Consider the following 18,927-nt stretch of genomic DNA (forward strand, 5'->3'; position numbering starts at 1 on the left):
AAAACATTTTGAAAATTTATCATTTTACCTCCACTTCACAATTATGTGCCACTTTATGTTGGTCTATCATATAAAAGTCCAATAAAATACATTTACACTTTTGGTTGTAACATGACAAAATGTGTAAAATTTCAGGGGATACGAATACTTTTTCAAGGCTTTTGTCTGCCGTTTCTGGGCCGGAGAATTGTATTTACTTTGTTGAGTCACAGGGTTAGAAGGTACATGAAAACCCTAATGGCACACAGACAGCAATGACAACCTGACAGAGGTTCTTCTCTATCCAGAACTTAAACCAATTTAAAAATGATGACTGGCTGTTATACTGTATATGATATTCCTGGGCAATTTCAACCAACAGGAAGAGCTCCAACCTCCTTTTCCCACATTTAGCAGGTTATCCTTTACTCATTTAAAAAGCTACACAATCACTAGCAATTTTTCATTTTTTCCATCTTGCATAGTTGCCATGTAGCTTCCCTACACCCTCTGTCACAATAGCCAGCAAGCGAATACAAAGCAACAATGCTCCAACAGCTGCCCAGTCATATGTATCATTTTTAAGCCGCATGGTTACAAAACACTGACAAAGTCAGGGAAAGTTTAGTATTACTAACCTATAGAAGGAGATTTAAAAGGATATTTATCAGGAAGGTCCACTCTAACTTTCCACACGCCACCTTCATATGGTGCTGCCATAAAACAAAGGTTAGTAAACAGTTAAAGCACAATGATTACATAAAGGCATCCATACACAAGGTAGAAATGTGGACTTTTCTACACAAATTGTAAACACCCAACAACATTTCTACATTCAAAGTGAACAAAAAAAAAAAACTCTAGACTCGCCTTTTTAGGCTAGCCACATACACTCACCAAGAACTAGAGTTAAAGCAGTATTAAACCCAAAAGCAAACATATTGCACCAATTCTTAGATGTGATGGCTGCATTTGTTTGCTTTTTTTAGGCTTGCTTTCTTCAAATTTCCATCTGGTGATCTAGCCAGCAAGTCTGTTTTCACAGCATAAACTCCCCAGCAGAATGCATCAGTTAACATTAACGAGACAAATCACTTAACAGGGGAGATTTAAATGATCAGCTTTTATTTATGCAAAAACTTTACCCCAAAAGGAAAAAAGCTGGTTGCTGTAACTGATTATAAAGTGTGAGATGGAGTTTGGCTTCAATTTGTTAGTGGGTCTAAATCTGCTAGTACATCCAACACTCCCCTCCCCCCAGACTGACAATGAAGCTGCGCTCCAGAGTTGCATCTCACCAACACAAGTGGTGTTATTGGCCAGATCAACAGGTGAAAACAAAGGCGGGAGGGAGTCAAAGAAAACCGACCTGGCCTCCCCATCTAAAGATTGGTAATCTGCAATGCTTTTTTTAACTTAATACAGCTTTTAAAAGTGGTTGTAAAACACTCACAGGTACCCAGTCAAGTCAATAGCTTCAGATACACACAGAAGAACTAAGTGGTCGTCTGGCCCCTCTCCCCCCCTTGCCTCTTCTGTTGTATAGGAGGATTTAATCTCTGCAAGTTTAACTTATTTATTTGCAGCCCTCTTATCTATATCCTTTATCTGTCAGGAATCAAGAGGAGGGGGTAGAGAGCTGCAGTTCGAGTGAGAGCGGATTGGAGGAAAGGAACACCCCCCCCCACACACACAGCACAAGAGAGAAGGAACATGCAGAAATGTGCTGTGAATAGACAAGCTGTGTGTTGAGCTATCCTCCTTCACAAATTTATCTCAGGTGTGGGGAAAACTTCTCAAAAGTGACCCATGCTGATAACAGAGGAAAGAAGCACCAGAGAAAAAGACTAAGTTAGACTTACCGGTGACGGTATTTCTAAGAGCCTTTCAGGACAACCCCGGAGAGAGTGTAGCTCCACCTTGTAATTAGGAAACACATGCCCACTTTAAAAACACCTCCTCTTCCTCCATGGCTTCAGTTATTGTGGCCTTCCGACACTGGAAAACAAAGCACAGAAAGCACAACACCATGGTAGAACTTAATACATTTACTAAGCATAACCTAGGGAGGGAAGTAACGGTTGTCCTGAAAGGCTCTTAGAAATACCGTCACCGGTAAGTCTAACTTAGTCTTTCTCAAATCGCCTTTCAGGACAACCCCGGAGAGGATAACCGAGAAACTTACCCTAGGGCGGGACTACTGCCTGCAGTACCTTCCTGCCGAAGGCCTGATCTGCTGCAGACAGTAGATCTAACCGGTAGTGCCGGAGAAATGTCGAATAACTGGACCAAGTGGCAGCCTTGCAGATTTGTTCAGGCGTTGCACCGGCCCTTTCAGCCCAGGAAACTGCCGTGGATCTAGTAGAGTGGGCAGCAATACCTGAGGGAGGTATTTCTCCTTTTGCTTTATAGGCTTCTGTTATAGCCAACTTAAGCCACCTACCCAGCGTACTTTTAGAAGCTTTCTCCCCCTTGCGTGATCCAGAAAATATCACGAAGAGGGCGTTTGATTTTCTAAAATCTTTAGTAACTTTCAGAAACTGTAATAGACACCTTCTCACATCCAATGTGTGAAAAACTTCCTCTCCTGCATTTGCTGGGGTTGCAGAGAATGTAGGTAACACTATTTCCTGCGATCGATGGAAAGCTGAGGATACTTTCGGTAGGAATGCTGGATCCGTCCTCAGTACCACCCTGTCCTGATAAACTCTAAGGAAGGGTTCTGTAATAGCTAGAGCTTGGAGCTCGCTGACTCTCCTGGCCGAGGTGATGGCCACCAAAAAGATTGTTTTTAAAACCACCTTCTGTAAAGAAGCTTCCTGTAAGGGTTCAAACGGTGCTCCCGAGAGACCCTGTAAAACTGTAGACAAATCCCAACTGGGAAAGTCTTTAAGGGCTACTGGTCTATTTCGAGCAAGAGCCCTAAAAAATCTAGAAATTAAAGTTTCTTTAGATAAAGTCTTTTCAAAGAAAACCGATAAGGCAGCCACCTGAGTCTTCAGGGTACTGGCTGCGAGACCCTTCTCCATTCCTTCATGGAGAAACTCCAAGACGGACACCGTGCTCTTGACCTTGAGTTCTCTAGAACTGCACCAGGAGTTGAACTTTTTCCAGACCTTCATGTAAATTGCCTGTGTAACTGCCTTCCTACTAGACAGCAGGGTCTTTACTACTTTATCTGAGAGACCTTTGGTTTTAATAGGTCCTCCTCAGAAACCAGGCGGTTAGCTGTAGGAGTTCCACCTCTGGATGACTTACTGTCCCCTGGGATAACAGATCTTTTCTGAGTGGTAACCTCCATGGGGGCTTCGAGGCTAGGTTTCGAAGACCCGCGAACCAGGGCCTTTTTGGCCAAAAAGGAGTGACTAGTATTAAGTCTGTCCTTTCTTCCCTGAATTTCCTCAGTACTAGTGGAATTAGAGGAAAGGGGGGAAAGGCGTAGCACAGCTGGTAATGCCAGGGGTGAGCCAATGCATCCAACCCTATTGCTGCATCTCCTCGGTGAAGAGAAAAGAATCTGTCCACCTTTGAGTTCTGCTGGCTGGCAAAAAGGTCTACCTGTGGAACCCCCCAGGCCTCGGAGATCATCAGGAACACTTCCTGATTCAGACTCCATTCTGCCTCTAGCAATTTGCGCCTGCTTAGGAGGTCCGCAAACAAATTCTGAGAGCCCTTCAGATGCACTGCCGATAGTGAGGCTGTGTTCTGCTCTGCCCAGGCTAACAGATCGGCCAGCTCCATCAAGCTCCTGCTTCTGGTTCCCCCTTGCTTCATAATGTAGGTAACCGCTGTTGTGTTGTCTGACAACACCTGGACATGGTGGCCTCTCAAACTCTGCTGAAAGGCCACTAATCCCAGAAAGATCGCCTTCAACTCCCTCCAGTTGGATGATCTTTGAGCTTCCTGTTTGGACCAGACCCCCTGAGATGTCTGACCATCCAGATGGGCTCCCCAGCCCCAGGCACTTGCGTCTGTAGTAAGGCGCTTGTCCACAGGAAAGGTCCACACCAGGCCCCTTGAGAGGTTTGCCTGGTCTCTCCACCACCAAAGAGCCCTTTTCGTCCTTGACGAAATTTTTAACTGTTTTTCCAAAGGATCCTGATGGGACCAGCTTGACAGAACCTCCCTCTGAAGGGGTCTGGAATGGAACCTGGCCCACTGAACAGCCGGGATTGCTGCCGTAAGCAGGCCCAGAACTGCCATAGCCGTCCTGACTGAGACTGTCTGGTTGCTCTGTATCCGCTGTACAGCTAGCTGCAACTTTACCTGTTTTTCCAACGGCAGGAAAACTTTCTGGAGAATCGAATTTAACGTATACCCCAGAAATTTCATTTCCTGTGAGGGGGTCAGGATTGACTTCTCTAGATTTAGAAGCCATCCCAGGCCCTCGAGGTGAGACTGGGCCCTCTGGAGATTGACTAGGACCTGCTCCCTGGAGTCTGCAAAAAACAAAAGGTCGTCCAGGTAAGGGACGACTGGAATCCCCTTCAATTTCAGGGGCTCCAAAGCCTCTGCCATAATCTTCGTAAAGACCCTGGGAGAGGACGAGAGTCCGAACGGCAGAGCCCTGAATTGGAGGTGCCATACCGAACTCCCCACCTTCAATGCCAGGCGCAGGAACTGCTGCGATGCCTGATGAATTGGTATATGAAGGTAGGCATCCCTTAGATCCAGGGATGCCATGAAGCATTCTGGGGTCAACAGCTTTGTGATGGAGAAAATTGTATCCATCCTGAAATGTTTGTACCGAATGAACCTGTTCAGGAATTTCAGATTCAGGATTAGACGGTACTTCCCTGAGGGTTTTTTCACCAGAAAAATATGTGAATAAAAACCCCCGCCCTGCTGGTTTACTGGGACTTGAATCAGAACCTCTTGCTGTATCAGCTCCTGTAACAAAAGCTTCATTGCAGAGGCCTTCTCCTGATCCCTTGGCAATGTTGTCACGTAAAACCTGCTCGGGGGTAGTTCTGAAAACTCCAACCTGTACCCCTGATCGACAACACTCTTCACGAACAGATTTGGAGACAGCCTGTCCCATTGTTCGCGAAAAGCTGACAGTCTCCCCCCCACTGGGGAGATATTGTCACTTGCTCTTAGGGGACTGCTCTGGGGGAGATCTAAAGAGGACTCCACCCTTGCCTTTGCCCTTCTGTGAACCCCATCTGCTCTTGCGATCCTGGTCTTTTTTATGGGACTGCTGAAAAGCACGAAAATTCTTTTAAGGCAATCTGCTTTTTCTTAACTGGAAAAGCCTTCTTTTTGTCGGCTGTTCTATCCAGCACAGACTCTAAATCGGGACCAAAGAGCAAGTTACCCGAGAAGGGAAGACCACACAGCTTGACCTTAGAAGCAGTGTCCCCAGACCATGTTTTCAGCCAAACTGCTCTCCTGGCTGAATTTACAAGAGCTGAAGACCTAGCGGCCAGTTTAACCGATTCTGCTGATGCATCCGCCATGTATTTGACTGCATTCAGGATCAGTGGAAAGGACTCTAAGAGATCCTTGCGGGGTGTCCCCGCCTCAATATGGCTCTTCAGCTTCTCTACCCAACATTCCAGATTCCTGGCCACTACCGTAGCTGCCATTGCTGGTTTTAGACTGACTGACGCAGAATCCCAAGCCTTTTTAAGGATGGAGTCAGCTTTTTTGTCCATTGGGTCTTTAAGGATTCCCATATCCTCAAAGGCTAGATCCGTTCGTCTGGATACCTGTGAGAAAGCTGCATCGACTCTGGGTTTCTTGTTCCAAACCTCTGAGTCCTTATCTTCGAAGGGAAACCTTCTCTTGAGAGCTTTAGAGAAGAAAGGAGCTTTTTCTGGGTCCTTCCACTCCTTTCTCACTGAGTCTGAGAGGACCCTGTGGACTGGAAAAACTCTCCGTTTTGTTTCGTCCAACCCCTGGTACATTTTGTCATGAACTGACAGTTGTACTTTTTCTTCTTGAATTTCTAGAGTAGTGTAGATTGCTTTAAGAATATCATCTACTTCCTCTAGTGATAGCTTGAATTTGGAGCCCCTGCTATCTTCTTCCTCTTCCTCCTCCTCAGAATCCCTGAAGGAGATGAGAGTACTACCCCCTTCGTCTCCAGACTCTTCAGTTTCCACCTGTCTGGATGACGACGCCCTGGGGCTGGGCGGTAAGTTCTGAGGCTCGGTCTGTGCGGGAGGGTTTTGTATCAGGATGGACCTGACTGAACTCAAGGAGTTTGTCAGCTCTTTAACCGAAGAAAACAAATCCTTATATTGTTGAGATGTTTCCTCTTCCACCAATTCTCTGATACAATTTCTGCACATTGCCTTCTGCCATGAATCTCTGAGGGGGGTCTTGCAAGAAGGACATTTTCTCTGACCTGGTCTGGCTTTTCCTAGTGATTTTTCCTGAAACGACATGCAGGCTTAACTCACTAAAAGCTCTCAACAACCAGTTGCTTAACACCAAGCCAGTGCAGAGACCCACCAAACAGACCACTAGTGAGACCCCAGAACTAGGCTGCAAAAGGTCAGAGCGAAGTCCACCTCTGACCTGCAGCGACAGGCCCCCAAGAGGGGGGAACAAAGACATAGCCCAACAGTAAAGCAGAGGGTGCCAGTGCACCTTACGTACCTGGGCGCCTGTCTCCGCCATAGCTGGCTTACACTCTTCCATCGTTTGAGTGAGGCAGCTATCACAAACAGCTCTGTCATTTTAAATTTTCCCGGCCGCCGCGTCATCAGGGCCGGCCGGAAGCGGAAGCACCCGGTCACCTGACCCGCCCCATGATCCCTGCGTTCCAGGCGCTTGAACCACGGCGCCACGCCCCCTCAGAGCGCCCGCGCGTCACCGTGAACGACGCCGTCGCCGCCCGGGACCCGGCGCCGAAAACGGAGCCATGCCGCTGACCTGCAGCGGCCTCCGCCAGCAACAGAGCCCTCCCTGCGCTAACCAGCGGACACCGGGCACCCGACGCCGGCATTCCGAGGGCCCTTACTCCCGTGAGATGGCGGGACCAGGAGCTCCAGGAGTCCTCTCCCCGTGGAGATGCTGCTGGGGGTCAAAAAGAAACAACCTGCAACGAAAGGTAAGCCTTACTCCCCTGCAGAGAGTGTAGCTCTCCCTGGTTCAGGCACATGCTTCCTCCAAGGAGGAAACACAATAACTGAAGCCATGGAGGAAGAGGAGGTGTTTTTAAAGTGGGCATGTGTTTCCTAATTACAAGGTGGAGCTACACTCTCTCCGGGGTTGTCCTGAAAGGCGATTTGAGAAATTATACTTACAGCTTTGGAGATAGGCAAGTAAACACTACAGATATTTGTGCTTTGCTCAGATTATACGACTGAGGTTTACAACCACTTTCATTTTGTTAAACCACCAATTGGATTGCAACCTGCCCTGAGGCTGGCATCACAACTACTCTTTGTGGTAAATCTCATTACTGCAATACGTGGCACTGTGGAGAGCCATTGGTTTTAAAATGGCAACCCCTGAAGGTACACATGGCATCTGAAAACCCACACCGTAGCCCACTGCTACAGCAATAAAAGATTGCTGTTCGCTGGTAAAAAAAATTACAAAAAATAAAAAATTGCAGGACCAGTTTAAAAAAAAAAAAAATTTACTTCACTATATTTCATTATATTTCTGTTGCAAAGCTGTGATGAGGGATGTGTGCATCTCAGGAGGCTACAGGAAGTGAAATGTCAAGCAAGAGCCTAGGAAGTAGGTAGAGAATCTCCCCTGAAAAAGTTAATAGAAAAAAATAAAATAGCCATTTGTGTTTTTGACAGAAGTGGGGGGGCCAGGGGAAGTGAGAAGAAGGCAAATGGCATTTCTTTATTTTGGCAGCCTATTCTAAGTGAATGGACACTTGCAACATCCAAAATAATGTATGTTAACAAGCTACATAGTAGGTTAGGTTGAAAAGAGACACAAGTCCAACCCATGTGTGTGATTATATGTCAGTATTATATTGTATACCCCTTATGTTGCAGTCGTTCAGGTGCTTAGCTAAGTTTGAAACAAATCAATGCTCCCCGCTGATACCACCACCCGTGGAAGGGAATTGCACATCCTTTCTGCTCTTACAGTAAAGAACCCTCTACATAGTTTAAGGTTAAACCTCTCATAATTTTAATGAATGACTACGTGTCTTGCTAAACTCCCTTCCACGAAAGTTTTATCCCTACTGTGGGGTCACCAGTACAGTGTTTGTAAATTGAAATCTCTCATGCATCTCTTCTCCATGTGATAATGCAGTGCAATTGAAAGCCATGCCGTGAGGACCCAAAGGCACTTTACTGTTGACAGGGCTGTAAGAAAAAAAAATTAAAAAATTCCCACACAATGTGTGAACCTTTAAACCAAGGTAAATTACACCAAGTTTTCAGAACATACCTTGTAAGTTGAACTTATACAGTAAGTTGGGGAAATTCCTCCCAAAGTATTAGTCTCACTGTACATGTATATAGACTAACTAGAATTTTTCCTATTGATTTTAAGCAGCAATAATAATTGTTTGCTTATGGAATACACTGATGGTGACATTGCCCAGAGTCACATTATGCCTGTGTGGATTGCATCAGTTGACAAAGGTATCGAAAGACTGGGAAGTTATACAGTGGTCATTTGACAAGAAAAGGGTCAGCCCTGAATTTAACCACTAGATGACCAGTAACCTTCAAGTGGTTACAACAGGATGCCTTCAGCATCCAAAATTTTTATTTAATTTTTTTTTTTTTTAGAGACAACTGTCCGGTCTCTTGTAAAAGCAATCCTAGCAGCTAAACGCCATCATTCCAAAATGTCTACAAAAAAAGGAGGCCATGGGAAAATGGCCGTCAATATATACTTGCCTATTATACTATATAGGGGCACTGCTTTTACCTGTCATTATACCCCGATGAAGTAAAGGGGATGTGACGATACGTGTCGGGATTGGGCGATACGGTACAAGCACGCCGTTCTTTTACATGCTTTTTGTTACTGTTAATGTGAGTAAAACCAGTTTGTGTGACCACTGAGGTGTCATAGCTATTATAAGAAAATAATTTTAATTCACTTTTTTTGGAATGCGGATGAGTTTGAGCACCTAGTACTATCTGCACATCTGATTTAGCATTTACTTCACTTGGACTGTTCACTTGTGTGCATAATTTTTTGTATAGTTTGGCATGGACATGTAATCTTTAATGTCACTGCTCTACCACACAAGTTTTTCATTCCATGTATACAATCACATTGTATAGAAGTATACAGTTAATAAATTTACATCACTCATAAGTTCATTATTTTTATTTGGCACGTGACAGTGCAACATCATCACTACTACATTAGCCACGGATTTGCTCATCGGTGTTAGTAGAAGTTAAGTCACTATATTCCATTTAAAGTAATAGCGTGGGAGTACCACTTTGTTTATAATCCTAGCAGCTAACCTTTTAAAAGCAGAAGGGCTTTGTTGGGCTGTCCCGTCCAAACGACTATCGCCTATGGATAGTAACATTGACATTGTTTTTCGCTGTTGCATAGACATTTTAAAGTGTTATGTGTTTGATATCTAATCTAACATTTTATATTTTAGCAAAAATTGGCTTATGCTTTTTTTGCAAAAAAAAAAAAAATTGCATTTGAAAAAATGCTGGGCAAAATTGCAACACCCACCAATTTATTCTCTAGGGCTCAGCTTTACAATATATTATGTTTGAGAGTTTATATATAATGTTTGAGTGCCAAATAAGTAATTTTCTAGCAAAAAATACTGATTGTTACAAAACAGTGCCAGAAAAGGCCTGGAGCTAAAGTGTATATATGGCGTCAAGTGTCTTGCCAATCCAGATAGATCCAGCTGTTTGCTGCATGGCTGGCTCTGTTCTTATCCTGGTATAGAAGAAGTCTGCTAGCATAGCAGAGTCTCAAACTACCAGATCACTGCGCAGCAGGGTGGCAGCCAACATGCTGGTCTGCAGGCATGTGAGGAAGGTTTCTAGAAGGCTGAATTGACCCCATGGTGTAACATTACGGTGGGAGGTCAGGTGGAGTGCAAATATGGGGCGTTGCTCCTCGCATTTGGCTGCAATTAACTAAACAATGCCAAGTCAATATCTATACAGAGTCAAGCGGCAGCTGTTCTTGGGTTCAGCTTTCTCCAACTTTCCCACAACGTGGCTCTGCGTAAATTCCTTTAAATTACGTTTTGGGAAGTGAAGGACTACTGTCCCTTTATAGATGCTGAGATCAACCCTAGAATGGTGGCCACACGAAGCGATACAAGTTATCTACAGTCATTATGTAAACGTCAAGGTGGCCATCATGTGTATGGCCTTTAGAACCTAGATAACACTTTAACCGTGACTTCACCTAGTTTTGTATTTCGCCATAAACCGAAATGTATACAAACATTCAGAATAACATAGGAGGTAATACTTACTTCCTTGTGGTCCATAAAACTTCACTATAAATTCATTTAGTCCTCCTAGGATTGTGACTTCATGTTTGCTTTCAATACTAAAAGGATCGAGTTAAGAAACAAAAGCGAGTTTCAACAAGATTATACAGCTTTAAAAACAATGAGCAAAAGGTTGAAATGGCCGTACCACACAATTATATCTTAATAAAATCATCATGTACAGGTTTTGTTTTTATTTTTTTGCAAACTTTTTTATAGGGAACTTTAACAACAAAATCTTCCATTTATGATTCTAGGCTCTGGTTTCCCTGCATTGTAATCCAAATCCCTCAGCTGCAGCAGAGGGAGAATTGATATAACTAGATTTTATTTTATGGTGTATCTAAGCCCTTGAACAAAGGTGTAAACACAAGCTTATTGTGGAACTTCACTCTACTTGACATTGATTATTCTTAATCCTCATACTGCTAGCATTGATTATTCTTAATCCTCATACTGCTAGCATTAGTAAAGTGATAGGAAAGTATATCATATTTTATTTTTCTACATTTCTTCTGTTACGTCTAGGCAAATGATGTCATACATCAAATGTCATACATCCCAGGAGTCATCAGGAGGGAAGGAGGGGTTTCCTCAGCTAAGCACACCTTCCTGCATGCATACTTGAGCTAAGGGTAGGAAGTAAATGCTACATGAATCATTTGCCCTTACTCAAGATTGCCACAGCCAGAAACGCTACGGGGTGTTTTTCAAAGAGATCTCACCAAAATAAAACATGGAGACATGGATAGACGGGGAAGTTTGCTTTAAATATTAAAAAGGAATTTGCGTTTTTTTGGCTTGTGGTGCTCAGATGCAGTGAAGTTCCACTCACCCTCACACGAGTGGATCAATCTGGTCCGCCTCTGAGGCAGACCCTCCATTGTCCTGTATAGAGCAGCAGGTATAAAAACTGGTATGTATCAGTTTACACCCACTAATATCCAACCCAATCTGCTAAAAACAGATGGGTGGGGCACCGTTCCTGATTTGTCCAAGTCCCGACACTTGTACGTGGTGCGAGATCACATGTGATGTCCATGCAATGTGATTTCAGCCATACAGAGAGCATGGCTGATATTGCATTAGTCGGACCAATCTCGCACAGGACCTATTTGGTCTGCATCAGAATCAGATCGCATTGGTGTTGACACTTGTGCAATCTGATTCATGTCTGAACTGTCAGTTCGCAGTGTGATATCCAAGCTGAAATGGGGGTGTCAGTAACATTGTACTGACACTCCCAGCAATTCACATATGGCAGTGTAAACTGCCATGCAAGTCGGGTGTGATGTGGGAACCTGCAGTGGATTCTCAGGGTTCCCGCATCCCATAAGTGTGAACTGAGCCTAACAGATTGGAACGGATGGCAGTGGTGTGTTAACAGGCAGCCCGTTTACATCTGACCGCCCATAGAGGAGTGTGCTGCGTCCGTGTCCATTAAGCATAGAGTGGACACAACCCAGCCATCCACCTGCTCAGTGGACAGATTCCCCACTAATGAGGCGGAATCCTGGTGAGGTCCACCCCATGTGGAAGGGGCCTAACATAATGCAGCTTACCAGTCCTTAGATGCGGTGGCTGCATTTGCTTTATTTCATTTTTTTCCCCCCATTTTCACTTCGTGATCCTGCCAGTAGCACACTTCCAACCATAGGATGACAATGCTCACTTTATCGAGAAGCAGCTTTAGCAATGTCAGACAGTAAATGTGAGGACTACAGAACACCTCCCTCATTGATCATTTTCTTTATGGGCCCAATTTACACAATCTGGCTTTTGCAATTAGCCAAGGGAGACATAGCATGGTGTTACCAGCGATTAGCTGCAGGCGGGAAGCCCCTGTGAAAGCAAGGAGATGCCGACTGCTCCCATAGCTATTCACAGCCGATTGTATGTAATCACCCATGCAGCGATTACCTGAAGATGAATGGCCATGGACACATACTGCATAGACAGGAATTGACTTGTAGTCCAAGAGAAAGGTACAGGGAGGGCTAAAAGGTCTCTCTGGGATAACAGGCAGAAAGCACAGGACACCTGAATTTCAGGCTAGATGAACAGGCATTATACATGGTTTATATAGTATTTTTGCACCAATAAAAAAAAAATGATTTTAATGGTAAATTCGACAGACCAAAAAAGGAGCAAATTAGTTTATCACTGGACAATAAACTTAACATTCTTAACAAAACCAAGGCTCAGGTTCATTCAAGAGAGGTGTTCTGTAGTTCATAAAAAACTGGAAACAATGTTAACTGATAAGGCCTCATGTACACTATTCCGGATAAACTGACGTTCAGACGCAGTTGGCTGCTTTTTTTCAGCTGCCCCTGAACTCATCCAATGTTATCTTGATGACATTAAACAGGTTTGTTTAATGTCATCTTTAGGCAGTTGAGTTGATGCTTTTTTTGGAAAGCAAAAAAGGAGTTCAGACGCTGAGTTTAGGGGCATTTCAAGCGCCAAACGAGTCCAAACGCAGTAACTAGTGTTTAGCCGCGTTCCGTTTACAGGCGTTTTTCATTTTTGACCATTTTGAAAAAATAAAATACATTTTTTTTTTCAAACGATTCTAAATGCAAACGCGGCAAAACAAATGTTTTAAAGTTAAATCGTTCAGGAGAGGTTGTAAAAACATCACGCGTACATTAAGCCTTACAATGCCGCAAACGCAGGAAGTTCTCAGCCCTAATACAGCTATTACAGCCGAAATCACGCGAGATTTAGGGTGTATTAGCCGAAATCTCGCGAGATTCCGGGTGCATTAGCCGCAATGTCTCCTGGGATTACTTGGACGAGATCCCAGGAGACAGTGCGGGCTTCAGCAGGAAATGATGCTGATCCCCGCAAGAGACCGCCCATCGCCGCAGGGGAGGAAAATAAAAAACTACGAATTACAAAAGGTAGATTAATAAAAAAAAAACATGTGGCATTATCAAATGTACGGTCTAGAGGCAACAGAATGGGCAAATGTATTATTATGAGTGCAGAACCGCTTTAATATAGATGCAATTGACTGGATATGCAATGGGAACTGTACTACCCAGGAAGACTTTGGGGCCAAAAGTATCCAAATGTACCAAAAAAGAACCTGCAGCAGTTTTCCTAAAACATGGAAGGGCAGTAAACAGGTAGTGAACAGCCCCTGGCAGAGAATAAAGGAGAAAGTTTTGCCATGCATTTTCGCTCCTTTAATTGAGTTGCAAAGTCTCTCGGTTTTTCACCATAAAGTAGTTGTAAACCCTTTACAACCATTTTTCACAGGCTAACCTGTAGCTACCATGGATATCTCCTATACCAGAATGCGCCAATGTCATTGGCACATGTGCACTGAAGAAACGGCTCGTTCCTGCTGTTGCTTCAGCTGAAGTGCTGTTAACGGCGGCTCCAGCCAATCACAGCGCTGGAGCCCACAATACCCAGAAATAACTCCAGGAGACATGTCACCAGGCAGAGCAGTGTGCCGGGATGGCTGCTTCGATCTAAGGTATTTCATAATGAGCTAGTATGGTATGCATACTAGCTCATTATGTCTTTGTCTTGAAGGCTTTTTTTCCGGGTTTACAACCACTTTAATGCATTCTTTGCATTAAGGTGAAAAACCTTCTGTGCTGCAGCTGACCCTCAGAGCCCCCTTTTTCTTACCTGAACGCGATCGTTCCAGTGACAAGCACGAGCCCTGTCGCTGTCTCGGGTCCTCATTGGATATATTGGCATTGGCTCCCACTGCTGTCAATCAAATACAGTGACACCGGAGCTGGGGCGGGGCCAAGTCCTGCTGTGTGTCAATGGACGCAGAAACAGGACTTGAGCTCACCCGCACGAGTGCCCCCATGGAAATCGTCTCTCCGTGGGGACACTCACTGAAGAGGCGCCGCCAGGAACGCCGCTGGGGGCCCCCAGAAAAGGATGATTGGGGCAGCTGAGCAAAACCCTAGCACAGAGCAGGTTAATATGACATCTGCTATTTAAAAGTAAAACAAAAAAAAACAAACCTTTTGCAATCACTTTAAAACACTCAGGTGTAAAACAGGGAACTAAAGATAAACTCCAGCCTAACCTGCAGTTTTGTACAGGCTCCTCTCCTGCGCTTTCATTCACTGGATTTCAGTTCTTTCAACTATGGGGGCTCACCAACCATCACATTTGACTGTTGCCTAGTGTGGCCACCTACCTACTAAAACAACCACTCATTTAAAACAGACATTCAACCATCAAGACATTTTGACATTTGTATAAATCCGCTCAAAAGCCAGCCCATTGCTTGCTTTGGGGTCGAGGAGTGCTGAGCGAGGCAGGGTGCTGTGATGTTTTCAGAACGCAATGTACAGCACCTTGCCATTTGGACCCTTACGCCAACCATGATCTGCCGGCATTGCATAAAGAAACACAGGGACCTGGGACTGGGTTTAACCACTTTAACCGCTCCAAAAGATTTAGCCCCTTTATTGATCAGGCCATTTTTGCGATACGGCACTACGCTACTTTAACTAATTGTGTGATCGTGAGGCGATATCTCCCCCCCAACAAAGAGCTTTCTTTTGGTGGCAACTGATCACCTTTGCTTTTTTTATTTTTTGTGCTATAAACAAAAAAGACAAACTTTTTTTTTTATAGTACTTTTAAAATATATCCATATTAAAAAAAAAAAAAAACGAATTTCTACATCAATTTAGGCCAATATGTATTCATTCTGCTACGTGTTTTTGGTAAAAAAAAAAATCAAGCGTATGATGCATGGTCACTGTACTAATGACACTGCCTGGGAAGGGGTTAACATCAGGGACAAGGTCAACAAGGGTTAACTGTGCTCCTAGCCAGTGTTTGTGTACTGGGTGGGAGGTGATTTTACTAAAGGATAGACATGGATTTCTGCCAGAAGTATTGTTTGGTGCTGAGGCCAAATAATTCAATTTTGGTCTTATCTGACCATACCATCTTTTTCCATGTAGCCTCAATCTTCAAGGTAAGTTTTGGCAAAGCTCAGTCTTTGTAGCCTTTTGGAGAAATGGCTTTTTTCTTGCAAACCTCCCATACAAGCCACATTTGTGGAGAATTTGAGATATTGTTGTCACATGCACACAATGACCACTCTTTGTCAAAAAACTGCAACTGCTTCCTCCCGGCTTTATAATCCAGTTTGGAGTGACGGATTTTATTTTTTATTTTTTAAAAAGGTTCATCAAATGTTGGTGCCGAAACCGAAAATGCAAGATGCACTTGGCCGAAAACTGAAAATGAGTTTTTAAAAAATATATATATTTTTTACATATAAAATATCGCCGTTGACCGTGGCGTGCTCGGTGTGCCTGCGCGCTGCTGTCTATGGTGCATGCGCCGTAGCCAGCGGTGCCTGTCTTTCGGCAAATATCTCCTAAGCCGTGTAGGTTTAGGACATATATTTTTTGGACCTACAGGTGAGCCTTGATCTAGGCTTACCAGTAGGTCAAAGTTGGTTGTAAGGGTTTACAACCACTTTAAGGTATTAGTGATGCCTAAATGAGTTTTACATGTCATTTTTTTTTTGGGGGGGGGGGGGTGTGATCCTCCTTTCCAACTCAGATACTGTTTTTGAATTTTTTTTCTGCCATATTGGTGTTATATCTTTCACTGTTCTAAGTTGCACTGAGTAAATGCAGCTGGATAAAACAAAAAAATCTTCTTCATTTCAGGCTGCAAAGCAACAAAATGATTTAAAAAAGGGATAATTCTTTTATATACACATTGTATGACTGCCTACTCATGACAGCACTGAAAACCAGTAATAAGGACAGACATGTGGAAGGTCGTGAATATCTAACAGCACATAATATGGTCATAGCATGCTACCTGCTGTGCAATTTCCAGTTATTAATAAAACAAATCCCCAAAAAAGTCAGGGCACCAAAACCATTTTTCAACATATTTCTGGAGCAGGGAACACACAATTAGCACCGTGGACACATCCTGCCCAGACAGAGAACAATATCCCAACTACCATAACAGGAAGCTACCTGGGGAAACCCAAGACCCATGCTTTCTGTACCCTCAAGGCCTACTTCTATTTCAGCCTCAAATTCAAAAGCAGCCGAGGAGAGAAATAGAGGATCCCACAGAAAATAGAAGGCATGAAAGACGCATTAAGCGCCTACATCACCTGACAAAACCATGACGTTCAGTTTCTTGCATGGAGTGTCGATTTTTAATACTGAATACTTGGATGACTGGGACCTTTTAGATCTTAGCTGGAGTGAGGATGCCAGTTCTGCTATATGCCAGGTTTTAAATGACTGCATTAGACGCATGCACAGACATACAATTATTATGAAGCCAGGCACATAATGTGCTGTTACACACATAGGAATTACTATTCCCAAAAAGAAAAAGCTGTTCCAGGAAATCGTGGTGCCGTCACTACACATGACAGCTTGTATTTGCTACTACAAGACATACAACATCATCTAAAAATACATCAACATGACAGAACATTAACTCTTCGCACCCACTGCAGTAATTAAAAACCTCATTAAATTGTGAGGGGAAAAAAATAACTCCTGGCCCCATTCTAAATCACTAGGCTTTGGGGGAAAAGGGAAAAAAAAATAACACATATCCACAGACTTGCTATATTTATGGCCTAAATGGGCAGTACAGAGGAGAATTACTGACAGAAGAGGAATCAACACAAGAGACATCCTCTCGACTAAGTTCTGTCCCGTGTGTTGATTTGTGCGCTTTTGATTTTGGCTGCACTTCAGTTTTAAGAACGGCAGAGTGGTGGACATGCATTTATATAGTACCTCAGCATAGCTCCCAAATGTCCCTGATTTCGAGGGACTGTCCCTCATTCCTCCTCATTTGTCCCTTATTTTGGTCTGATCTATATAGATGTACCGTATATACTCATGTATAAGCAGACTTTTTCCAGCAATTTATGCTGAAAAAGCCCCCCCCCCCCCCGGCTTATACTTGAGTGAGGGTCTCGGGTGAGGCCTCAATGTGCCCATCTGCACCTTTGATAACCAAAACAGCTCCCGCTATGTCATGCAGTCTTAACAGTTTGGCGGCCGTCCGCTGTAACAAAACCTCTCCTCCTCCACATCCATGATAGACAGAACACCAATAGAATGCTGGGAAACTATCAGTGTTCCATCTATCACGGACGAGGAGGCGGCAGGGCCTTGTTACAGCAGACGGCCGCCGAACAGTTAAGACTGCATGACAGCAGGAGTCGCCCACAGTTTTCAGTTTTTTGTGGTAAAATTAGGTGCCTCGGCTTATACGCGAGTATATAAAATGCACTTTTTATCAAAAAGTGTTTTCCAGTGCTAAACCTTTCATTCGACTTCTAAATAGCTGCACTTGTAAATTCCAAAAGCCAATATAAAAGTAGTGGTAAAAAAAGCACTTGTGGGTTTAACCAATCTTGGTTTTGTACAATTCTCCTTTAACCACTTGCTGAATGGGGAGGTGCCTATGTAAACAAGGCATTTCCCTGTTCTGTCTGGCAACATGACCGGGATCTACTGCTCCCAGTGATTGGGAGCAGTAATCTGGTCTAGTGAGCCCCCCCCATTAGAATATGCCTAGGGAACACACTTAACCCCTAGATCAGCCCCTAGTGCTTAACACCTAAACTGATTCCTGTATAAATGCAAATAGCCCCAAAATAGTGTCACGTATCCAATCTGTCTGCTGCAATGTCGCAGTCATGCTAAAAGTCGCAGATCGCCACCATTAGTAAAAAAAAAAAAAAATTGTAATAAAAATGCCATCAATCTATCCCCTATTTTGTAGACACGATAACTTTTGTGCAAACTAATATATGCTTATTGCAATTTAAAATAAAAAATATGTAAAAAAGTACATATTGGCCTAAACTGAGGAAAAAATTATAAATTTTTGGGGATATTACAGCAAAAAAGTAAATAATGTTTTTTTCCCCAAAACTTTAGATTTTTTTTATTTATAGCACAAAAAATAAAAACCGCAGCGGTGATCAAATACCAGCTGCTGAGGTGAAGGTGATCAAATACCACTCCATTTGTGGGGGGGGGGGGCACAGAAATTTTATTAGGGTACAGCATCGCGGGACTGTGCAATTGTCAGTTAAAGCGACAATGTCGCTTGGTCAGGAGGAAGGTGTTAAATCCTTCCGGTGGTGAAGTGGTTAATGCCTGCATACTTTTGCATACGTTTGCTGATAGGTGTCTCTTTCCCATCCCAAAAAGTTGGAATGCCTTAGAAACACATACACAGACTGCTATGAATGACTGATTACAGACAACATAGAAGGCTGATCTAGCGGCTCCATACCTTGTAATCACTGGGACTGGTCATCACAGCGATCACAGGGTACTGTGTCACAGCAGCTTGTTTGCTTTTTCTGAAGAGTGATTTTACAAGCAGTAAGAAATTGCACAGACACCACTCTGGCTCAGATTACATAATATAGCGAGCGGCTCTGCACACCAATCGATGGGATTACAAGTGTAAACATGATGGGGGGGGGGGGGGGGGGAATTTATCAAAATGGGAGCAGA

General features: G+C 43.7%; 1 protein-coding gene across 1 annotated transcript in view; it reads right to left on the reverse strand.

The window, feature by feature from the left end:
- Positions 1–18,927, reverse strand: part of UBE2H (ubiquitin conjugating enzyme E2 H) — a 65,950-nt gene that overhangs the window by 17,023 nt on the left and 30,000 nt on the right. Inside the window, exons 2-3 of the mRNA XM_077474146.1 lie at positions 10,385–10,461; positions 618–692 (exon numbers count right to left, since the gene is read on the reverse strand). Of these exons, the coding sequence (XP_077330272.1) occupies positions 618–692; positions 10,385–10,461 (152 nt within the window). The remainder of the gene's footprint in view (positions 1–617; positions 693–10,384; positions 10,462–18,927) is intronic.

The sequence above is a fragment of the Lithobates pipiens genome, unplaced genomic scaffold, assembly GCF_037356315.1.
Source record: "Lithobates pipiens isolate NorthernLeopardFrog02 unplaced genomic scaffold, aLitPip1_a1.2 Scaffold_8, whole genome shotgun sequence".
Classification (NCBI taxonomy): Eukaryota; Metazoa; Chordata; class Amphibia; order Anura; family Ranidae; genus Lithobates; species Lithobates pipiens.